At 28.2% G+C, this 21,638-nt stretch overlaps 1 protein-coding gene across 1 annotated transcript in view; it reads left to right on the forward strand.

Annotated features, from left to right (window-relative positions):
* LOC112603219 (zeta-sarcoglycan) overlaps nucleotides 1–21,638 on the forward strand; it is a 132,367-nt gene that overhangs the window by 7,374 nt on the left and 103,355 nt on the right. The window contains exon 2 of the mRNA XM_025351707.1: nucleotides 19,784–20,176. Coding sequence (XP_025207492.1) covers nucleotides 19,943–20,176 — 234 coding nt within the window. The 5' untranslated portion in view covers nucleotides 19,784–19,942. The remainder of the gene's footprint in view (nucleotides 1–19,783; nucleotides 20,177–21,638) is intronic.

The following is a 21,638-nucleotide window of genomic DNA, read 5'->3' on the forward strand; positions in this document are numbered from 1 at the left end:
TGACAACAGACATACAAATAGATAATGTTGCATTACACACAATAAGGCGTTCGACTATATTATTATATATAATAATAAAAATGGCAACATTCTATTTTTGTTCGTCCTGGTTCTCGGGCAGAGAAAGGGGGGTAAGAAATGAAACGAAGACTATCCCTTTTGAATCGTATTTTATTTGAGATTTCGACTCTACGAGTTGAAAAAACCGGCAATACGTCGAACACTTATAAATGTTTGTACAGTATGTCATATTCCAATTTAATAGTTACAATAAAAACTCAAGTTATGTAATTTAATATGTATGTAGTCTGTATTTAGTGTGTACCTACGTAATTATATCAAGTAATACATTTTTATTGTTTTATATGACTCAATTTACTACGATATTTTGCAAATAAATATGTTATTTTGAACTCGTAACAGTTTTTTTTTTATTTATTTAAATTCATATTCATATAAGTAATAGGTATAGGTAAGACTAGCTGTGTAATAATAAAAAATAAATGATACAATTTTAAGCTATTATTTTGTGGTTTGTGTAAAATTTGATTAATAAAATGCCCTATAAATATTTTAATAAACCGATACTTAAATATCATAACTATGACGGTAGTATGAAACTTGGAGTAGATATATATCTTTTAATTTCAGAAATTAAAATAATAGTAGTTATAAGAAGAAAAAATTTTCATTAGGTCTTAATTTCGTTAAGTTATATATACTGAAATACGTAATTAAATTTTTACATTATTTGGTACATTGGTTCATAATGCCAACGCGTTGGTGTTTAAATTAATTTATTTGACATTCTAGATTTATTTTAAATTTTATTTCACCTAATATGATAATTTAAAATAAAATATAATTAACTATTCTGAAGTTTCTAGAAATAATAGCAATTGAATATTTAAAATAATTACATAAAAATATCAACTAGGAGTGTGTTTATTCTATTGAGTTTTATACTATCTAGCTATAGGTACCAGCTATATTTATAATAATTGTAAAAACTGCAACATTTTATAAATTTTTATATTTTTGAAACTATGCATTTATTATTCCTATTTATTCTAAACTCAATCAACTTTAAAATTGTTTTAATTTTTATTATCATATAAGTAACTAAATAAAATGAGTATTTCAATTTTGATTAAAATAGAAGCGTTTTTATGATATTCTTATTTTTAAAAATCATAGTAAGAGCACTTTCTATGGTCTATTGACCAAAACTCTTATTACACATTGAAAATATTTGTAATTTATATTGAATTAGAATTAAGTGATTTTTTAAATTAAAAATTCTATATAGATACGCTCATAACGTGTGTCTAACTGTCTAACGACAAATGTCTTATTTAAGGCTATAGCTCAACATCTATGTATACGTTTGGGATGATAATATATTGTAGCTTTTTATTTTAACCCCGCTTAGCTTAACGAAAGTACATCAGAATAAACACAAAATATAATAATAAATAAATATAGTTTTGGGGCTATCATTGTTGTGATGTTCATCTCTTACAAAGCAGTCAGCGTTGAACGACGGGCTGCTTGTGAAACTCTTGGAGATCGTGTTGGTCGGAAACGCACGGGAGGGTATCGCAAAATAATATTTAATTACAACCAAAAACTTGTTCGTGAAGGTTTCTGCAGATTGTTGTATATATGCGCTACAATATCGCGTCATTGTTTTACCACCCCCACGACTGATATAATATAAATATATATATGGAACAAACGTCACACGCGAAGCAATTTTGGCGTATCATCACGGTCCCGAGGCAGATCGACGGGTACTATAAACGTTTTTACAGCATCTGCAATCGGGTCGAAAAACTTTTCCATCGGTCTTCTCGTTACGGAAAAAAACGTCTAAAATATTCAGACAATCGTCTTCGTATAACTTCTGTTGCTGCTTCCGTAACCTCTACGAAAGACTCGTTTTTTGAGCTGTTATTGTGTACATTGTGGTCGTGAGTTATAAATACTTATTCTGTGGTAAACTGAATATTAGCGGGACGCTAAAAAGGCACGCGCTGGCCGTGACGTATAATGTCGATGCACTACTTGGTTGGAGAACTTTTTCTGCAGTGTTTTGATGGTCTTAAAAGTCATCGTCGCGTAATAAGAATTTTAATATCATTTTTGAGCGAGTAATATTTTTAAATATTTAATGCATTTTTTTTTTTTTTTTTTGAGAATGGATATTATATAATAATATTATCTGTCGTTTTAAACTTCTATTTCAAAAATGAGTTTCCCGCAACCACGAAAAAGTATGTTGTATGTTTACAACCATATCGTATCATTTCCATTATTTATAGAATTATCCAAAATTAAAAAATGTTAAACTTTATATAATTTAATAGTGTTTTAAATAGAATATTTTGGTTCACAGCTTAAGTGTTAAATAATTGGGTTCAATTAATATGAAAAAATGAACTACTATTAACCAAATAGTACTTAATGATTTATTATGCTATCAATAATATTATACAATAGTACTTAAATAATACCTATTTTGCATTTATTATCTACAAAATAATTGATTCTATAAATAATAATATCATCATATACTTATATTTAGATTTTAAGTATTTAAAATCATGACATTTTATATTGTTTTATTTAACTACATTTTGTTATTTAAGATATTTATTATAATTAAAATTTTAATTACGAAAGAGAATATTATAGTTTTTAATTTGTAATTGTTCTCCTGAACAATTCGATATTTCAAGATAGTGACTTTTTGTTACGAGCTTACGAATAAACTATAAACTACAACAGTGATAGCGTTCATGTAGATATTTGCGACCAATATAATACCGTATGTCCAACATTTAAAGTAACATAAATTATTTCAACTGAATGTCTTTAATTATTTCAGGATTTTTCAATTATTGGATAAAGAACACACAAGCACATATTATTTTATAAAAAATAAATACATTTTTAACTTTTTTTTATCTATGCGTGTGAAGTAAAATAAAATGTTATTGAATACTAAAACCGCCATCTTGAGACTGTATTTGACTGTACCTTATTTCTTCTAACCAACGCTGGCGTATAAAGTTTTTAAATATTTTTAAAGTTGAATTTTAAAATCTAAATCGCTATGGAAAAATATGACAATGAAAATTAAGATTAAAAAAAAGGGGAGATACAACCACTCAAGGGAATTTTATTTTATTGCCTATAATGTATCCGATGGGAAAAGAATTGAATGAAATCCGAGGTCATCAACTGAAATAGTTTGTATTAGGTTAGGTCTTAACAACTGAACCACATTGTTTGATAATTTGATGTTTAATGCAGTACAATCACGGTGGTTAGGTTTGACCGAGAGGAAAAGTATACTATGGCCAATATAATATAATATCGGACATACCGACCGTTGTATTGTATCGAACGTAGCGACGGCTCGTGAGTTTTAACTGTGTTGGCACCGGCGGCAATAGACATTGCAGCCGCTATTTTCCCGTCACAAAAAACTTGGAAGGAGAACTACATGATTATGGGGTAATAACACAAATAGTGGTAGTGGGTGAAGAGCGTTAAATAGTATAAAAAATAAAATAAAATACTGACGATTTGTATTTGACTGTCGCCTCGATTGCCGCATTCGAGTACACATATGCGTGCACGTACGCACATTAAAGTTATCACATATGTATGTGCGAGTATGCGTCGTTTCAAAAGGTGTATATATAGTTGTAAATAATATCGGTTATTGTTAAAAAAAAAAATCCCTTAACATTATTTACACACAGAGTGAGTTTGTCTTCGTAAACGCAACCGGCTGATGACAAGTATAATTATTATACTTATATGTATACTAGGCATTCGTGAATACAAAGAAAATCCATGGCTAGGCAAATTACATTAAATTTTAACTCGATAGGTTTAGTTAATGTAGAATAATTTTAGTACTTTAAATTTATTTTTTTAGTATTACGAGTTAAATAGAAAATAGAATGCAACTTAATTAAAATTAAAATCAGATTACACTTTTTTTTTAAACTTACTGTCTACAATATATGCAAAGCGTGATGAGTAAATCTGATGGAAGCATATTAAACAAAAAACAAATATATTTACTAATACTAATAGGTACTATTGTAAGAGCAATGGAAAGAAAAAAAATAACTGAAAATGAGGTCAATTAATGAATAATTAGATGTTTTTACAGATTATGACAGATATAATTAATGTTTTGGGCTAATTTTTGGTCGGTTAATTTTGTTTAAAGGTTATGGCACTATCGCATTTTTAAACGTCGAATTGAGTTATTTGGTATGTAGTTTAATTGTCGAAATATTTGAAGTTTTTGGGTGAATATAATGTAATATTCAAATCTGTATTAAGTCGTATTTATTCACGTTATTTTGATTCCTCTACATTTCAAAAATAGAGCGCTTAATACTTAGACAGTTTAAAATGCATAATGTTCCTTAAATAATATTTTACTATGATATCACCTAAAAATAACATTTACGACATTAATTTCAGTTTTTATAAAAACGATATTTTGTAAAAACCAATATAATATATTTTAAAGCTATGTGATTTATATTAGGGAAAAATAATTATTATTTGATGCCAATACTAACTGATTGCCGTATACATGTAAATTTACAAGCAGAGTGCTTATGACAAACAAAACAATAGCTACGTAATATAATTATTTGGTAAATAGGGTTCAAATTAATTTTTCTAGTAAATACACAAAGACTTTAAGTATGAAAGTATATTATGCATTTTAATTTAAATATGCAAAAAAAAAATACCTGTTCTTTTCTTTTCGATTTAGTACGAGTCACTGAATCGGGGACACAACTAATAACCAATGTATTTGGAATCAAAAAAAATAAAAAAATAATACGCTTATGCAATATATATAATATATAAACAAATAAGATACTCGTTTGGATTTCGATTGAGATATACTTGAAGTCGTCCCATATATACTGGTTCATCAAACAATAACATGCATAACGTCTAGGATAAAACGGAGTGATCGTGCACGGTAGATTATTGTGTGTCGATCGAATAGTGAATTCGCAAATCAGTATGACGCTGATTGCAACTGACGTAGCCGACGCACTTAGATTCCGTCCGGTAGTCATGATAAACAAGAAAAAAAAAATTGAACTCGATTGCGATTCTATGAGAGCATGGAAAAACGAGATAGGTTCACTGTTCGTATAATATAATACGTGTACCTGCACGCGTGCATTTGTGTGGGTACGCGCGAGGGTATAATGTGGGCGATCGACCGGGATGAGACGGACAACTATAACAAAATCGCTGGCGGGGGAGGATTCGCGCGCGATATCGGTTAATTGCTCGTGAAATTCGATTAAACCGCCGGTGTGTTCGCAGACGGTACATCGCGCGTGAAGCAGTAGAAGGAAAGTCAATTTAAAGGGATCGACAGGGGTGTACTATATTATCACGCGTAGGCGAACGGACGGCGACTGTTTCAAGGGCGAGTGGCGTAGTAGTATTAAACGTATATTAGCGATACGGTTGGCGTGACCGTGGAAAGTAGAGAGGGGGGTGTTGGAATTGTCCTCGAGATTTTTCGGACACCAAAATGTGTACGTATATGTGAGAACGCTCGAGATAAGTGGAGAAGTAATCCATGTCGCGTAACGCCACCGCTGCACGCGTCTCCTCACTGCGCAATTAGATGAAAAAAAAAGAAATCAACTCGTGTTGGTTTAGTTAACAATGCCGAATTATAAATTAACAATAATGACAAACCAAACAATTATTTTATTTGTTTGTAATTATTATCACCCAAGTCAATCACCATTGTACGGTGATTGTGTAACATTCTATCAATTTATATAATAACTAAACGTTTTGTCAAAAATGCATCTTATACAATTCTTTCTTGTCGAATACTTACAACATTACAACATATTAGCTGCAATATGTCTGTGTGAAATAAAATTGTAAAGTGCATGCAATTTATTTATTTTGATTTAAAACCACTGTCTACAGCGCAACTAAAAAAAACAATTAATTGATCAATCTAAATTCCAGTTATAGATAAGTATATGATTAAACATGATTAAACCTAACGTATTATTTTTCAAAAAAAAAAAAAAAAACGAAGTTCTTAGCGAATTAGAAGATTAACTAACTGGGTAGTTAATAAGTTAACAACAAATTATATTTATGACTAAGGTTTACCTTTTTGACTAATCAACGTTTACATTTGTTCGTAATGCGTATGTATATACTACAACGACAGTCGTTTACGAATATTTTATAGAACAAAATATATAGTATAGTAATGATTATGTTTATCAAAATAAGCTATTAAAATGGGCCAGCCAGTATACTAAGTCCATAAAATTCATGTTATTGTAATATGACGCCGTCATCATGACGAGCAAAATAGAAAGACCTCTTGTCTCAGAGTAGGTTGGAATTTGTGACACTGGTAAACAAAAGTTCAAAAGAGTACTAGTGTATTTTAATTTTGTGATTGTTTAGTTTTAATAACAGGTTTTCATTCGAATATGTTATTTTTACTTATTTATCTTGAGTAATTACTAAATGTTGTTATTATTTGATTAAATCCGATGAAAAAACGATTAATATTATACCGGCGAGTTTTGGATTAAAAGAAATAATAAAATGATCTTATCGATTTTCGAGAATCTAACTGTAACCGGTTGGCTGATAGTCTTTAAATTTTATTTAATACGTTTTGTTTAATGGAAATAAAAAGTTATGTAATTGATAACCTAATGTATAAAAAACACTGTCTTAACGTTTTCAGCGTTTCTCGTATGATATTTTTTTCTGTGAATTATAAAGAGCGTTGGCATGTGGAGATACATTTTTTTTCTGTTTTCATAGATTTACAAAGATATGCATGTATCAAATTATATTTTGGTTTTTTTTTTCTGGATATTGTGTGTTGTATTTTAGGGTTAAGACGCCAGGATGGCCATTGTAAGTCTGGAACGACAAATGTTTACGTACATTTTATCTTATCTTTTGTATTGTTGTTTAGCTGACTAATTATTATATTAAAATAATATAATGTGAATATATTTTTGTATTTGTATTGTATTTTTGATTTTTTTGCGAAAATTAAAAGTATAATTATCATTTTTATTGCAAACGGCGTGGAAGCGTTTGGTACAGTTACATTAATCGTTAAACTACCAAAAAAAAAAAAAAAAAAAAAAAAAAAATGAACTCCGAAATTCTAATTTATTCGACCACATTCTGTTTTAAGTTTTAACGAATAGGCAATTAAGCATGTCATCCGTTTGATTTCGGGTGTTCTTATGCGGACAAATATAATTTAATTTTTTTTTTTTTTTTAAAGACGTATTATTAGATCTTAGGGATTTCATTTGACAGCGCATATCGATGACTGCGGTGGTTATTTGACAAACAAAACTGTACGCTGTGCTCGTATGCCAGCATGATCACGACACGTGCGTGTCCTATACGTGTACAGTACCGCTAATAACACGCTGATATTGTAATACGAGTAGACTGTAGAGGTATACCTGCATCGTCCCGCTAATACTACACGTATTCCCGACATCCCGTAAGCTCATAATACACGACGCAGAGTGGTAACCGTCCGTATTCCGTAGACACGGTTAAATATATATATATATTTATATGTAGTCGTCCAGATTCGCGATGTTTCTATGTATATATATATATATATATAAATGCATAAATACATAGACAGTCGCGGTGTGTTGTATTCATGTGCATATTATGTGCATTGTCATGTGAATAGTCGTCGTGCGTATCATGTGTCTTATAATATTATCTACTATTGTACGTATATGTCGTGGTATGTAGTATAATATATATTATATATGAAGCCGTTGGTTGTGATAACACCGATCGTCATCGTATAACGTGCGCGCGCGCGCGCGCGTGTGTGTGTGTGTATACCGCAGTATACCACTAATAGTCGACTCTCACCACTCATAGCTGCACTGGTTGAATTATTTGAAACATCCGCAGACCGGCGTCAAATATAACATTTAGGTACCTACACTATACGTGGCATTCAGTATGGTAGTGCTGATTAAAATGGCGCGCGTGTCTCTCTCTATATTAGATTGGCGCATGGTTATTATTATACTTTTCGGAATCCGACGGTGGCAATTATTATTGCAGTATACGCGTGTAAAAATATTGATTATAATTTTGTTTATTTACCAATATGGAACGACAAAAAAAAAAAAAAAAAAAACGATAAACAAATTCGACGGGAATGTGTTTCATTTTTTTTTTCACATCGCACATAATGTATGTTTTTATCATACAACCGTATACATTCGTGCTCCAAACACACACGCGTGCGTGTGTGTATGTCGATGAATATAATATTCTATACGCATATTATATTATGATGTGTTGTGATATTATTGATTGTAAATAGGGCTATGGATTTGTTCGAAAATTCAATATCTTATCAAGACAATCTTAATAGTTTAATGTAAAATTAATTTTGAACAAAATATTCAATTTTGAGACTTTTATTTTGAATTTTTTTAATTTTTTTATGTCTTCACAGTTTTATTCGTATCAGCTCTAAGTTTTGCAAGGTAAACTCATTGTTTTTTTACTATAAATTCATAAAATAACGTTCTTAACGTACAATTAGCTATTTCAATTGATTTTTTTATTAACTTTCCCACATTTTCAGCATTACGTATATATAGATACAGTACCTATAGATTATACCTATTAGGTATTGTATAAGTACTATAATAGTATAAATGTGCTGACTACATGATTAGGTATAAATGTGTTAGTATAATGTAATATGTATGTATTATTATATTACTTAAACAGTGGTGTGTTCCGCAATGTGTCTCTGGCGTATGTATACACGTATAGCGTGTCATAATATGATAATGTGCGTAATTAAGTTTCAACAGACGGTAAAGTGACGGTATTCGTGTGTGTGTGTGATAGAGAGAGAGATAAAACGTGTAATTGAAAGTCGGCGGCGGCTGGTGAATTAGGGTTAACACCGTGTATAATACACGTGTATAATCCGGTGCAGACCCGAAATCAAGTGTCATATATAGTAGTGTTGTATTATACTGTATTATACTAAATATATTATTCATATGTGAACAGAACGAGTTTTCGTTCAATGTACAATCGCGTTGTTTTACTATTAATCCGTTGCACGATTTATTATTTTTATAGATTATTTTATAGGCATATTAAACTTTGTATCACTCGGTCATGTAGCACTAAACAGGTTGTTGAGTTAATAAAAACTCTAGTTAATAAAGCTAAAAGTCAATATTAAGAACGTTAAGCTATAATTATTTAGGTTATAGTTAACATTAAAATTAACTCAACACAGTTAAAATTAGATTTTTTTTTAATTACGGCTTGGTTCATATATGTAATTATGATTGTGTAATTTTAAAATATTTTGTTAAAAATAAATTTTACTACTTAGATTTTCCTTTTTATGTGAATTATTGCTCATTGTGAATGTAAGTTCTTTAGAGTATAAACCATAACAGAAAACACTAAACTTTAGACAATTGAATACAGATTTGTGGTAAACAAATGATTAAATCAAGGAATACATTTTGTTGAATAAAAAAGAATAAAATAGTTGAATAAATTTTAATAACAGTTATAATATATCTATGTATTTATTATGACATTGTACAAACATGAAATCAATTTAATATATTAATTTAAAATTAACTAATTCGTCATGTTCAAAAGTTAAAAATATAACTTTTCAACTAGTTATTGATCATCATCTTTGTATAGTAGTGGTATGAAAAATAATTTGTCTTCACTTATATTTAAGTATGAATATTCTCTTACACTTAAAAAAAAATCTTTTATGATGGTCACATGTTTTTTGAGAGTCTCAGCTTTTAAACGGATAATAATTGGATATATTTTATATTTTCTCTAGCAGTAGAAATATAGGTTAAAATATTTCGACTCATAATCCACAATAATATATTATGTTGTTTATACGTATGGATTTACATGTATAAAATATTAAATTATATTATTGAATTTTTGTTGATGGAAAAATAGAGTGAGCAATAGAAATAGAAAGAAATACTAACATCGTTAGTTCACTTTTAGTGAAAGTGGTTTGTCGTGAGAAGGTTACTGTGTACAATAAAATAGTGTAATAGAACTTGCTAACCTTCCCTAAGGGGAGTTGCAAACCTCTAGTGATTTTATAAAATTTCATAGTGGTCATGGCTAATTCAAAGTAATGGAAAGGATTAAGAAAATGGTGCGGTAGTCAAACGCGCGAGAGTATTATTATTGTTATTAGCGTGGCACTAGGGGACCGGACCACGGAATAATCGAAAAAAGAGATCAAAAATGTTTTCAGAAAAATAATACTTATCTATAGCCACACGAGATTCATCAACAAAAATGCGTATTATATATTTTATTAAATAACTTCCACTGTGCGCAATGATGTTAATGTTAAAATTATGCAACGTAATACAATTATTGGTTTATAAAAGTGTAACGTTAGTCACGCAATAATTATTTGGATTTATTAGAATCTGCAGTATAGATAATACATAAATATGTCAAACATGTAATTCATGATAATTGTTTACCCATATCTAACTATTATTGGACACCTGATAATCATTTACTATGTTCACAGTTCTTTATTCATTCGTTGATTGAACAGTTTATTAAAAACTCATGTTAAACTCAGTATTTAAACGTACCTATTGCGCTGCTTAGAATACATATATCTTTACTGACTAATATGAGTATTCTTAGTTCACATTATCGTGGTATAATATATTATATATCCCTGCAACTATCTGCCAAGTTTTTCGTTTTAGAATTTTTAAGTGCCCCTAGGTAGATACATATATTAATTAATATTTAGATTTTTATAATATAATATATATATATATATGATGTAAGTAGTAATCTTATGGCGTTGCCAACAACTATTTTTCGAATCACAATCACCCCTTCTCCGTGTAAATCGTAAATGTACGGATTCGTATTTTTAAATAACCAACATTACGGTATATAATATTATATTTTAGTTATGCGTTACATTATTTGATTACGATTGACGGGATTTGACGCACAGCCGATTGTCGTGTTTACTCTTCATCAGTATCGGTCGTCATTGTCATCGCCTCGACGATGTACAATAATATATTTAAATAGATTTCCCGAACGGTAATAAATACCGATTCGCATGTCTTCCAGATATTTGTTTTTACCCGTAACACTTTCTATTTGCTACGCAGCCCAATTTTGCATTAAATAATTATTATTATTATATCTTTTGTACTTTATACTGCACGATTATGTTATTATACATCGTACTGAATATTTGCCGGAAGCTATCTGCCGTCACGCGTATATGTTATTATCATAACATCGTGTTATCGCGATTACATGACGCTCTGAATGTGCGATACTTGCTATGCAATAATAATAATAATAATAATAATAATAATAATAATAAAAGCAATATAAACATTATAATATTTATTATGCGAAATTGTAACAATATTTGTATCATAATGTGTATTTTGTATGGTTGAAACATTTAAGAAAGCGCCGTTCAACCGCATGACATATTGCATCCGTTTCGCTAACGCTTGGAGTATACCAAAATGTTCGTTCAGCTTTAAATGTTGTGTAGTTCACTTTCATATCAAAACTAGTAGACCTTTAACCGAAAAAAAAAAGTAAAAATAATATAATATTATGTGTTGTCTTGATGATTTTTTTTTTATGATGATTTAATATTTAAATGATTTATGACTTATGAGTGTCGACGTATTTTATATCTATTATTTTTAGTAACCTGCCAAACTGAAATTAGCCCATCTTAAAATGCATAGAGTTAAGATTTTAAGTAACAATAGAATTACAAGGGAAATATAATTATTTATAAACATTTTTATTTTTTCATTCTTTTATCTAAATATTTCTCGTTCTATTTTTTATATTTATTTTTGTTTCATAATTCGTTAATATTTTATTTTTATTTGTATAGCATTTTTAGGTTTATTATTAAATGTTCTGCGGTAAAAAAACATTAAATAATATTTTGTTTTTTTTTTTTTTATATTAACATATTATTATATTGAATAGAATCACTATAAGTCACTATAATATTTAATGAAAAATGTTTGATTATTATTAAAATTTCTATTTTTAAATATATTATTATAAAAAATATAATAAGACAGCTATTGTAATAAGAAATGCCTATAATTTAAAGTCTACTTTTTGCATTAGTATGCTAAAAATTATAATAACATCAATTTATCAAATTTAGTTTGAAAAAAAATATTTCAAAAATATTATAGGTACGTAGATGAATATTAATTTTCTTTAACTGTACTTATTCGAAACTCGAAAGTGGTACATAATTGATTCCTTTCGAACAACTTTTGTTCCGGTATTTATAACATTGTATGTTTTAAAGATATCTAATGACTTTTGTAGTTTCGTAACGATAGTGTAATTGTGGCTTGTGGAACTTAACTCCATCGTGTTTCAAATGTTTATTTCCCAAAATTACTTTATATTTATACTAAATGATTGAATTAAATATATTTAAATGCACAAATATTGTAAACAACCGCGCACATTTTAGAAAAGCAAAAAACTTTAGACCGATATGATGACACTTTAACGTAAAATACTTTTGCAACATCAAATGACATATAAATTACGTTTTCGTATTATATTTTATATTAAAGTTTATATGATTGAACTGAACATGATTAAGACAAAATAGTATCATCAGCACAGTAAATACAGTGTACCTTATAGTTACATTATTGCAGAATAACTACTACAGTTGCTTCGGTCGTATTCATGTAAAGTTATGACCACTCCGTAGTTCACGAGTTTTGGTTATATGGCTAAATATTAAGGTAAAAATACCAAATATTATGGCACGACATGAAGTAATTTAATTATTTTAATTATATCAATATGTATTAATAATTCATAAAGTCAGTACTATTTTAAAGCGCGTGGATGCCCTTCAATTGCCTATACAAGACGCCGTTACAAAAATTATAATTTTTTCTATTTTCAAAATTACATAAATCATAATTATATAATTATTGTTAAATTATTTACTCAGTTTTTCTCATTTTTATTGTTGTTTAGTTTAAAGTTGAACCTATGACAATAAATATTGTATATGTCGTTGTTTTTTTTATTGTTTGTTTATTAATTATTATGGATTATTTGTTTAAACAAAAAATGTTAATACAATTTGCTTATAAAAATAACAAAATACAGGTTTATGAATCAACTTATTAAAATAATAATTAATAGTTGTATTAAATTTCTAAAACATTAAAATAACTAGATAAAACTGAAAGGCATTTAGATTATCATTAAATTTTTAAAACCATCACGATGGTTGCACTGTTATTAAACAACGTTTTATTATGTATATTTCGATGTGTTCATGACGTTTTTGTGCGTTACCGTATATGAAAATATCGATAAGTCAAATGTTATTTGCGTATTTCATAAACGTTTAATTTTATACTACACGCATACACCATTATGCGATCAACAAGTTGTGTGATTTCGGTTCGTGGAACAGCCACGATAACAAATTAAATAGCATGCCTCATCTCTACCGACGCTAACTACACCACTAGTCGTGTATGTCGTGTACTGCGGTTTTTAAGTCCTAAAGGCTAAACGTGTACAAAGTTATCCGAAAACGGCGGTGAAAGTGTATAGATCTTAGACTTAGCGACGGCAACAAATAAGCCGGTGGCGTATAGGTATAATGACGATGAATGAAAGAACTTTTTATCCCTCTCGGAAATATTCGAAATATTTTTCCATTCGTTCACTTTTTAATGCTCTCTCCTTCACTTCATGCGCAAAATTCGAAAACAATAGTTAATCCTCTTATTACTATTATTACAGCGTGAAACGGTTGTATTATTTTATTTTAATACCATAGCGATTGAGAAAATGAAAAATATAATTGCATTTTAAATTGTCCACATAATGTATTACAGTCTACTAAGAAATTGGATTTTGAAACGGGTGGACTCTGTGATTCATGTACAGTTTGAATTTAAAACACATTTTGGAATCATTGTAAAATATATTTATATTGGTATAATGGTGCTGAAAATATTATGCATTTATTTAAAACCCGTTTTTCGGAATTTTAAATATATTATGAAGGACCATATTTTAAAATATTTGATTTGTTATGTTATTTTATGTGTGTAGCGTGAACTGTGACGAAATATTTGTTTTGTTTTGTATTTTATATAAGTATATTAACTGATATGATAAATTTCGAAATAATTTGGATAACCTTACAAAAAAATATGCCGTCATTTATTAATATATTATAAGTATGTTTCATGAATTTAAGTTTTTATATATTATAATTTATATTTAATTGTACATTAAACTATTATTTTTATTCAATATAAGTATAAATGTATTATATTATAATTGATAAAACATTTTAAATTATATTTAAAAGAGGTTATAGTCGGATTCACACTATATTTATATATAATTTTACTATCAAAATTGTTCATTATTTATTAATTAAAACTATAGAATTTAATTAAATTTTAATAATAAATATTTTTATCGATAATGAAATCTTTGTAAACTATTGAAGACGAAGATTTATAAAAAATAATCAGTTTTCTGTAATTTAATAAAATAATATTTGTCATTAATAATATTATTATATAAAATATACATTATATACCCCTACAACAGAGAAATATATCTTAATTTATATGTACAAACGTAAAGTCGATAACACATCAACCTGGTTCAAATTTAAAAATAAATAATACCAACACGAGACAAATTTATTTCGAATCGTTTTGATTTTGTGCAGCTTAAAAATGTATATCAAATTTGATTTATACAGTTCATGTAGAACTTCCGATCAAGAACATATGTTACGCGTGTTGTGAAAAAGTGTTTACCGAAAAGTAAAAAAAAAAAAAAGAAAAGAACTTCGCACTAAGAGCAATAGATTTTTCTCTCCGAAAATATGAACTTTATCACCAAAAGATCAACAATAAATTCATCATAGAAAAAAAATTTCAATTCGTTATCAACACTGACCCTACCATCGTAAAAATAATAATTATTCGGCAGGTCTAATGACCGTTTCGTATTCATTTTAAAAATTTCATCTTAAAAACAGAGCTGTACATATATTATTATGGATATACACATTATGATATTATAATCATCATCCGCAGGTGTTACGATAAAATTATTTATGATACTGTCACAGACGTAGAAACATACGTGGCGATGTTCACCCGTTCTACACGCTGCGTATGTGCTATTATGATAAATATATATTATGTTTGTGTTTGTCTTAAACGTATTTTATTATCGCTTAACGACGAGTAGACACGTCTTGTGATCGTGTAAGTGAATAATATTTGTATCGTTTTTGGTAGGGACATGTAATGGGTGGCGGGATGACACTCGCCATGTCGTCTATAGGAAAAACATTCGGTGGATTATCGCGTTACGTGCGCTTAAAAAACACACATGCACACATAAACATGAGCTGTATGGTAATAATTATTATTGCATATTAAAACACAACGATAATATTACGTAGTATTATGTACGAAAACATGGTATAGAAGTGTTATTATGAATTTTCCTTATTATAATACCAGCTGCAAGCCATATATATATATATATATACAATACGACGTCGTGTACTCATGTGTTACATACGAAAAGAGTTTTATAATTATTTAAGACATTATACACTTTTCTTAATAAAATTTTGTATTTTTTGAAAAATTTTCGATTATTTTAATTACAAGTACTTTTATTTTAATTAATTTTACATTTTTGTTCACGCGTTGTTGTTTGGTAAAAATTTTAATTTTAATATTACAACCATATATATTACATTTTAATATCGAAAATTATTCCTGCAATAATCAATAGTTTATTTATGTGGTTTAAAGTGAATATAAGAATTATCATGAATACGCAATACGGTTTACTAAAGATTCACTAAATTAAATTTAGATTTATTGATTAACCATTGCGTAATAAACATTACTTTGAACCGATACGGTGATAGCCTCGATTTACAAAGATATTATACACTTGATTGTTTATATAAATATACTTAATACTATTAATTTATTTATTTATTGATGATTCAGTAGATTGTAAACAATTTTGTCATTAAATTGAATTGGACTTAAGTCTAATATTTCGATAACTGATTATACTTTGATATAACTTGTACAATGATAACACTTGTCACGGTAAAAATAGCTTTAAGTTTAACTTACCAAGGACATAAATAATAATATCATAAAATATAAGCTGTCATACTGATTATGTTGATTATTTCGTTGTCTTTGCAAATTGTTATTCGTACACAATGATTTATAATTAATTAGCACAACCTTTATGGCAGCTGACTTATTCAATGACGGAGTACAGCGCTTGAGATCGTGGTAATAGAGCGAATTTTCTGATTTTTTACATTTTATTGTCATTAAAATACTTTTACAAATATACTATCTAGGTTAGAGAAGTTGATTATTTTTCTTTTACCTCAATTAAGTTAATAAGATTTAATTATAAATGTTAATTTAATTTTTCATTAATTTAGTTAAATTAAAAGCTAATACGTACGCATTTTTAAACTGATATTAAGTTATTTATTAATTTTTTTGGTATCCTATCTTGTTTTATTGTTTTACCAATACAAATTATACAGTGATTATATACTATTTCTGCATAGAACTTTAAAGTTTTTTATCATTAAAAAAAGAAAACGTTTCACACTAAATAAAACCAAAAAATATTCTTATGAAACGAAATCGAATGTAACATAATATAATTAATTTGAAATAAATGAACTTAAATAAAAATTGAAGAAGTTGATTTTACCTTACTTAAAAAAAAAAAAAAAAAAAAAAATTACGTTAGGTTAGTCGATGTTCAAAGTTAACTAGGTAGTTAAGGTAAAAAAAAAAATATAGTAAAATTAACTTATTAACTTAACTTTAACTTTTTAATTCGTTATTATGCACAGCCTTGTAAATCACAGTACCTACATATAGCGAGATGTTCGGAATAATAATTTTTACATGTATAACTAATGTATAATAATAATATGAACATTATTCCGATTTATTTTTTTCCGTGGGTAAGAGGGTAAACGGAATTTCCCGTAATCGATGTATAACATTAATAAGTAGTCTTGCGTACAGCAAAAAAAAAAAAAAAAATCGGTGCATATAAATGCAGGAAACAAGTAGACCGGAGGTGTCAGCCGGTCCGATGCATCGAAGGTGGGGAATTCAATGGCCCGTACAGCACGGCGCAATAACACAAATGCGCGTTTTATCGTCGAGCAACGACGGCGAACTGAGTTACACGCCCGACCCGTCTACCGCGTAACCGTTTCGACGGTCGTGGTATTTTTTATTTTTATTTTTATTTTTTTTTTTAATCAAACATTCCGACCACCCACGGCGGACTTGGTAATGTGGGGGGTAAAAAAAAATTGCCAAACATCATCGATCAGTGGCACACCCATACACATACACACGTACTCACATTTATGGAGGTAAATATCGTTGCAGTGATTATAACATTATACGGTGGAATATAGTTATTAGACCGCATGTATGTAATTCTGATGAAAATTTAGCCGTTCGTGCATCCTGCGACCAACTATTACCCATACCTATTATGGGGGGGTGAATATTCATTCATAATTATGATGAACAATACTGAGGCTTGTGTGCGGATTTTTTCAGCTGGCCTATATTTTTTTTTTACTCAGTTGTAATGTAACTATGGATTTTTATGTAATTTTAATTAATCGAATAATTACAAATACCTACACATATTTTAATACATTCATTTATTGTTGTACCTACACTCCTTATACCCCTTACCGATGATATATTCAAGTCATGTACATTGTATATCAACCAATAAGTTAGGTATAGGCTATCTAAATACAACCTCGAAATATTTTTAAAAATGTTCGTTTTAGATATATTGAAATTAAAAAAAAAAAAAATATTTGATTAATAATACTAGCAAAAAAATAGCGGTCTCTTATTTGAAAAAAAAAAAATTGAATAACTTATTATTTCAATACATTTCTAATGAAAAACAAAATTAATATCAGTTTTACAAAGTAAAATTTATGAGCAGTTTACTCTTCTAGAAAATTACCACGAAGATCAAATTAAAATTTTATATATTAATATAATCATTGTGAAACCTGTAATTTTTCTATTAAAAATAAAAGTTTTGGTTTCAGTTGACTTTAAATTTTAAAAATATTGAAAATTTTGATTTCTCTTGAAAATGTAACAGTAGTTTATCCTAAAATCGGGGTTTTTCAGTTTATTGATTTATTCCCAAAAATTGTCTAACACAAATATTCCCAAATGTTTATGGGACAACACATTTTGAAAATCATTTAAATTTTAGTGACCTTCAATAATGTCAAATTAATGATTTTTTTTTTTTTTTTTTTAGTTATTTGAGAAAAAGTAACACATGTCTAAAAAAAATGTATTATTTAAATATATAATAACGCGACCCACTAAAAATTTAATCACATCTCATAATTTGGGAACCTCTGATCTAACATATAATACTATTATTAATTATTATAAATTCCAGGAACGGAGTGACTTACTGAAATACCGGGAAAAATCCCGGTGGCCTGGAAGCTAAATGGCCCGTTGGCCTGAAGTATAGATAGAAAAAAAATCATGAAAATAGTGTAATGTGAGGAGCTTATTTCTCTATACACGAAAACGAAATCGTTTTTTTAATTTTTAATTCTGATAATTAATGGCTATTCGATATGAATTTTCCGTAGACTGTACATACAATATACAACATATCCACATTAATATAGTACAACCATCTATTTTTATAACTTTCGCCGAAGTTCTGCAACACAATAATACCTAATCGCCTAGCGACCATTGAGTCAAATATACATTTTCCCACATTTTGTCATCAGGGTATCTATTCAACAAAATACAGTATGATGGACTACTGGAGTACCTTTATACTACATTTATATTTCAAACTTTTTAAAAAGATTTGTTTTTTAATATTATATTAATTTCAATATTAAATATGTTCCGGTTTTCCTCGAAATGAGTGATAATAGGAATAGGAAAGATGATGTTGAAAAAGAAAGAGAAAAAAATAAAAATTTATTGTGTGGAGAACAATATATGAAATTAGATTCATATTATTGTAAAAAAAATTTATCACAACTTTTAACGAATATTGAAAACATCTATGGTCATAACGATTTATCATTTAAAACCGATCATATTATTAATATAATATATTATGTAAAAACATTTTAAGATTAATAAATTTTGGTTAGGTATCTATTTTAGATTTAAAGTTTTTTTTAATAGTTTTATCAATAAATTACATAGGTACCTATGCAATGCATTTTTGTAGTTGTTATTTACTTATATACTTTTAAATATAAAATTCTTTACATACATTAATAAAATAAAATTTCTAGTCAAGAGATGAAAAAGTTGAATGGCCTGGAGGAAATTTATTTTCCTGGACTGATTTTTTTCCCATTTCGTCCCAAATGACTTCTTAATAGAAATCATATTTATTAGAATATAACATAATAACTACCTATATTATTATTTTTACGTAATGTTTGCTTACTCGCTACCTTTTTGTTTTTATTTTTCAGCCAACCTGACTAGCATTAGTCACCAACGGTTTACAAATATTACATAATTATTGTATTTCGCACACAAAATCCTCGCGGGCTGCGTTTAATTTTCGATTATTGAGTTTATTGCGAGCAATAATATTCGACGATTCGTCACATCCGTATCTTAACCTTAAGATGATGCACACCAATCGTCAATGGCCCTTCCGACAATCGAGTAGCAATGGAAATGGCATCGTTTATGGTGTCGACTATAACCAGGATGACAGTGGAGGCGTAGACGATGATGATGATGTTGCCGAGGAGTTTGGTGATTTTGGTGGCAATCAGACCGCGTCTAGCAGACGATACTTGACCGTACAGCCGAAACAGTGGTGCACGTCGTACGTGGCTGCCAATCGACAACATTACGTGAGTTTACATAATATATTGCATGCAATAATTATCATAAAAATAATTGTAGACATATGAAAAGTTGTGAAATGTACCAGAAAAATTGTTTGATATATTTATTTACAAAATGTAGGTACATTTTCGTTAAATTTGGTAAATTAACAATTTTCTTAAATTATTTATTTTTCCAGTTATTTGCAATTGGATATTAAATAAAACTTAGTTAAATTTAAACCAAGTATAAATAATAATAAAAACGATATTATTGATTACATGTATTTAATATTTTAATACACAGTGTTTATACCTTTTGTGTAAAAAGACTAAATATAGTTCATCTGTTTAGTCTTAAAAACTACTAAAATGATACCTTATTTAATATCAAATTATAATTATTACGTTTTTAAAAACATTTTAGACGCGAGGTGCCGAGGTTATTTGATTTTAATAACAGTTAACAACTAAAACCTGGCAAAAAAACCATAAAATTTACCAAGGTTCGATACGAGAACGGGCTATCTCTATAATATAAGAAACTGTTTAGGAAGAATAAAATAACACCAAGTTTTATTACAATGAACTTTGTTTACTAGACATATCCGTTTATATGATGTTAGCTTATCTAACAAACTAAGATATCCACGGTTATTCAACTGAATTTTAGACAAAAATATTCTTAATGAGAAAACGTAAAAATATAGAAATAGTTGGCTTTGTACCGGACTCTTTAACAATAATAATTTTTCTTTAACTTACAATTTATACAACTAAACGTATAATTATTGATTAGAAATATATTTTTAGTTCTTTAGTGATAATGGTTAAGGATTACATTTTGTTTAAAATAGATCATTTCTCATAACTTTTATGTAACTTAATATGTCCCTTACAACTAATAATTAATAATTATAAATACATTTGTGAATATATCAAACATTTAAAGTATGTAGAATTTTTACAGAACGTGCACGCTTATCGTAATATGATATAATTGATCGTATTTAAATACATTATATATAATACACATACAAGTATAAGTACTTAAATAAATTTATATGCTTATATGTTTAACTACACCTATTATGGTTTACATATTTTAATTCATTCTATCACATTTTGGCGTATCGTATTTAATTAAACTATTGGATTAAAACTACTTCAATTGTTTACAACTAGATGATAATATATCGTCGAACGCAGCTATTTAATCTGAAAATATGATATTACTATTATACATTGATTGTCTCGGCGCGTCACGTTTCTGCGGACATCATACAAGAAAGCGCGCGATTGTATTCGTATTTATTATTGCGCATTTTGTCACGTGTTCCGTATATGGAATCAAAAACGTTAAAATTCCGTCCTACCGCGATAGTGATGTATACATATTCATTATACACAGCGCAGTGATTATACGGAGAAAAGCAATAAAACTACAAAAAAAAAAAAAGACTAAAAATTAATTTCGTACGGCCGTTTA

Source organism: Melanaphis sacchari, unplaced genomic scaffold (assembly GCF_002803265.2).
Source record: "Melanaphis sacchari strain LSU unplaced genomic scaffold, SCAv2.0 Contig9_pilon_pilon, whole genome shotgun sequence".
NCBI lineage: Eukaryota > Metazoa > Arthropoda > Insecta > Hemiptera > Aphididae > Melanaphis > Melanaphis sacchari.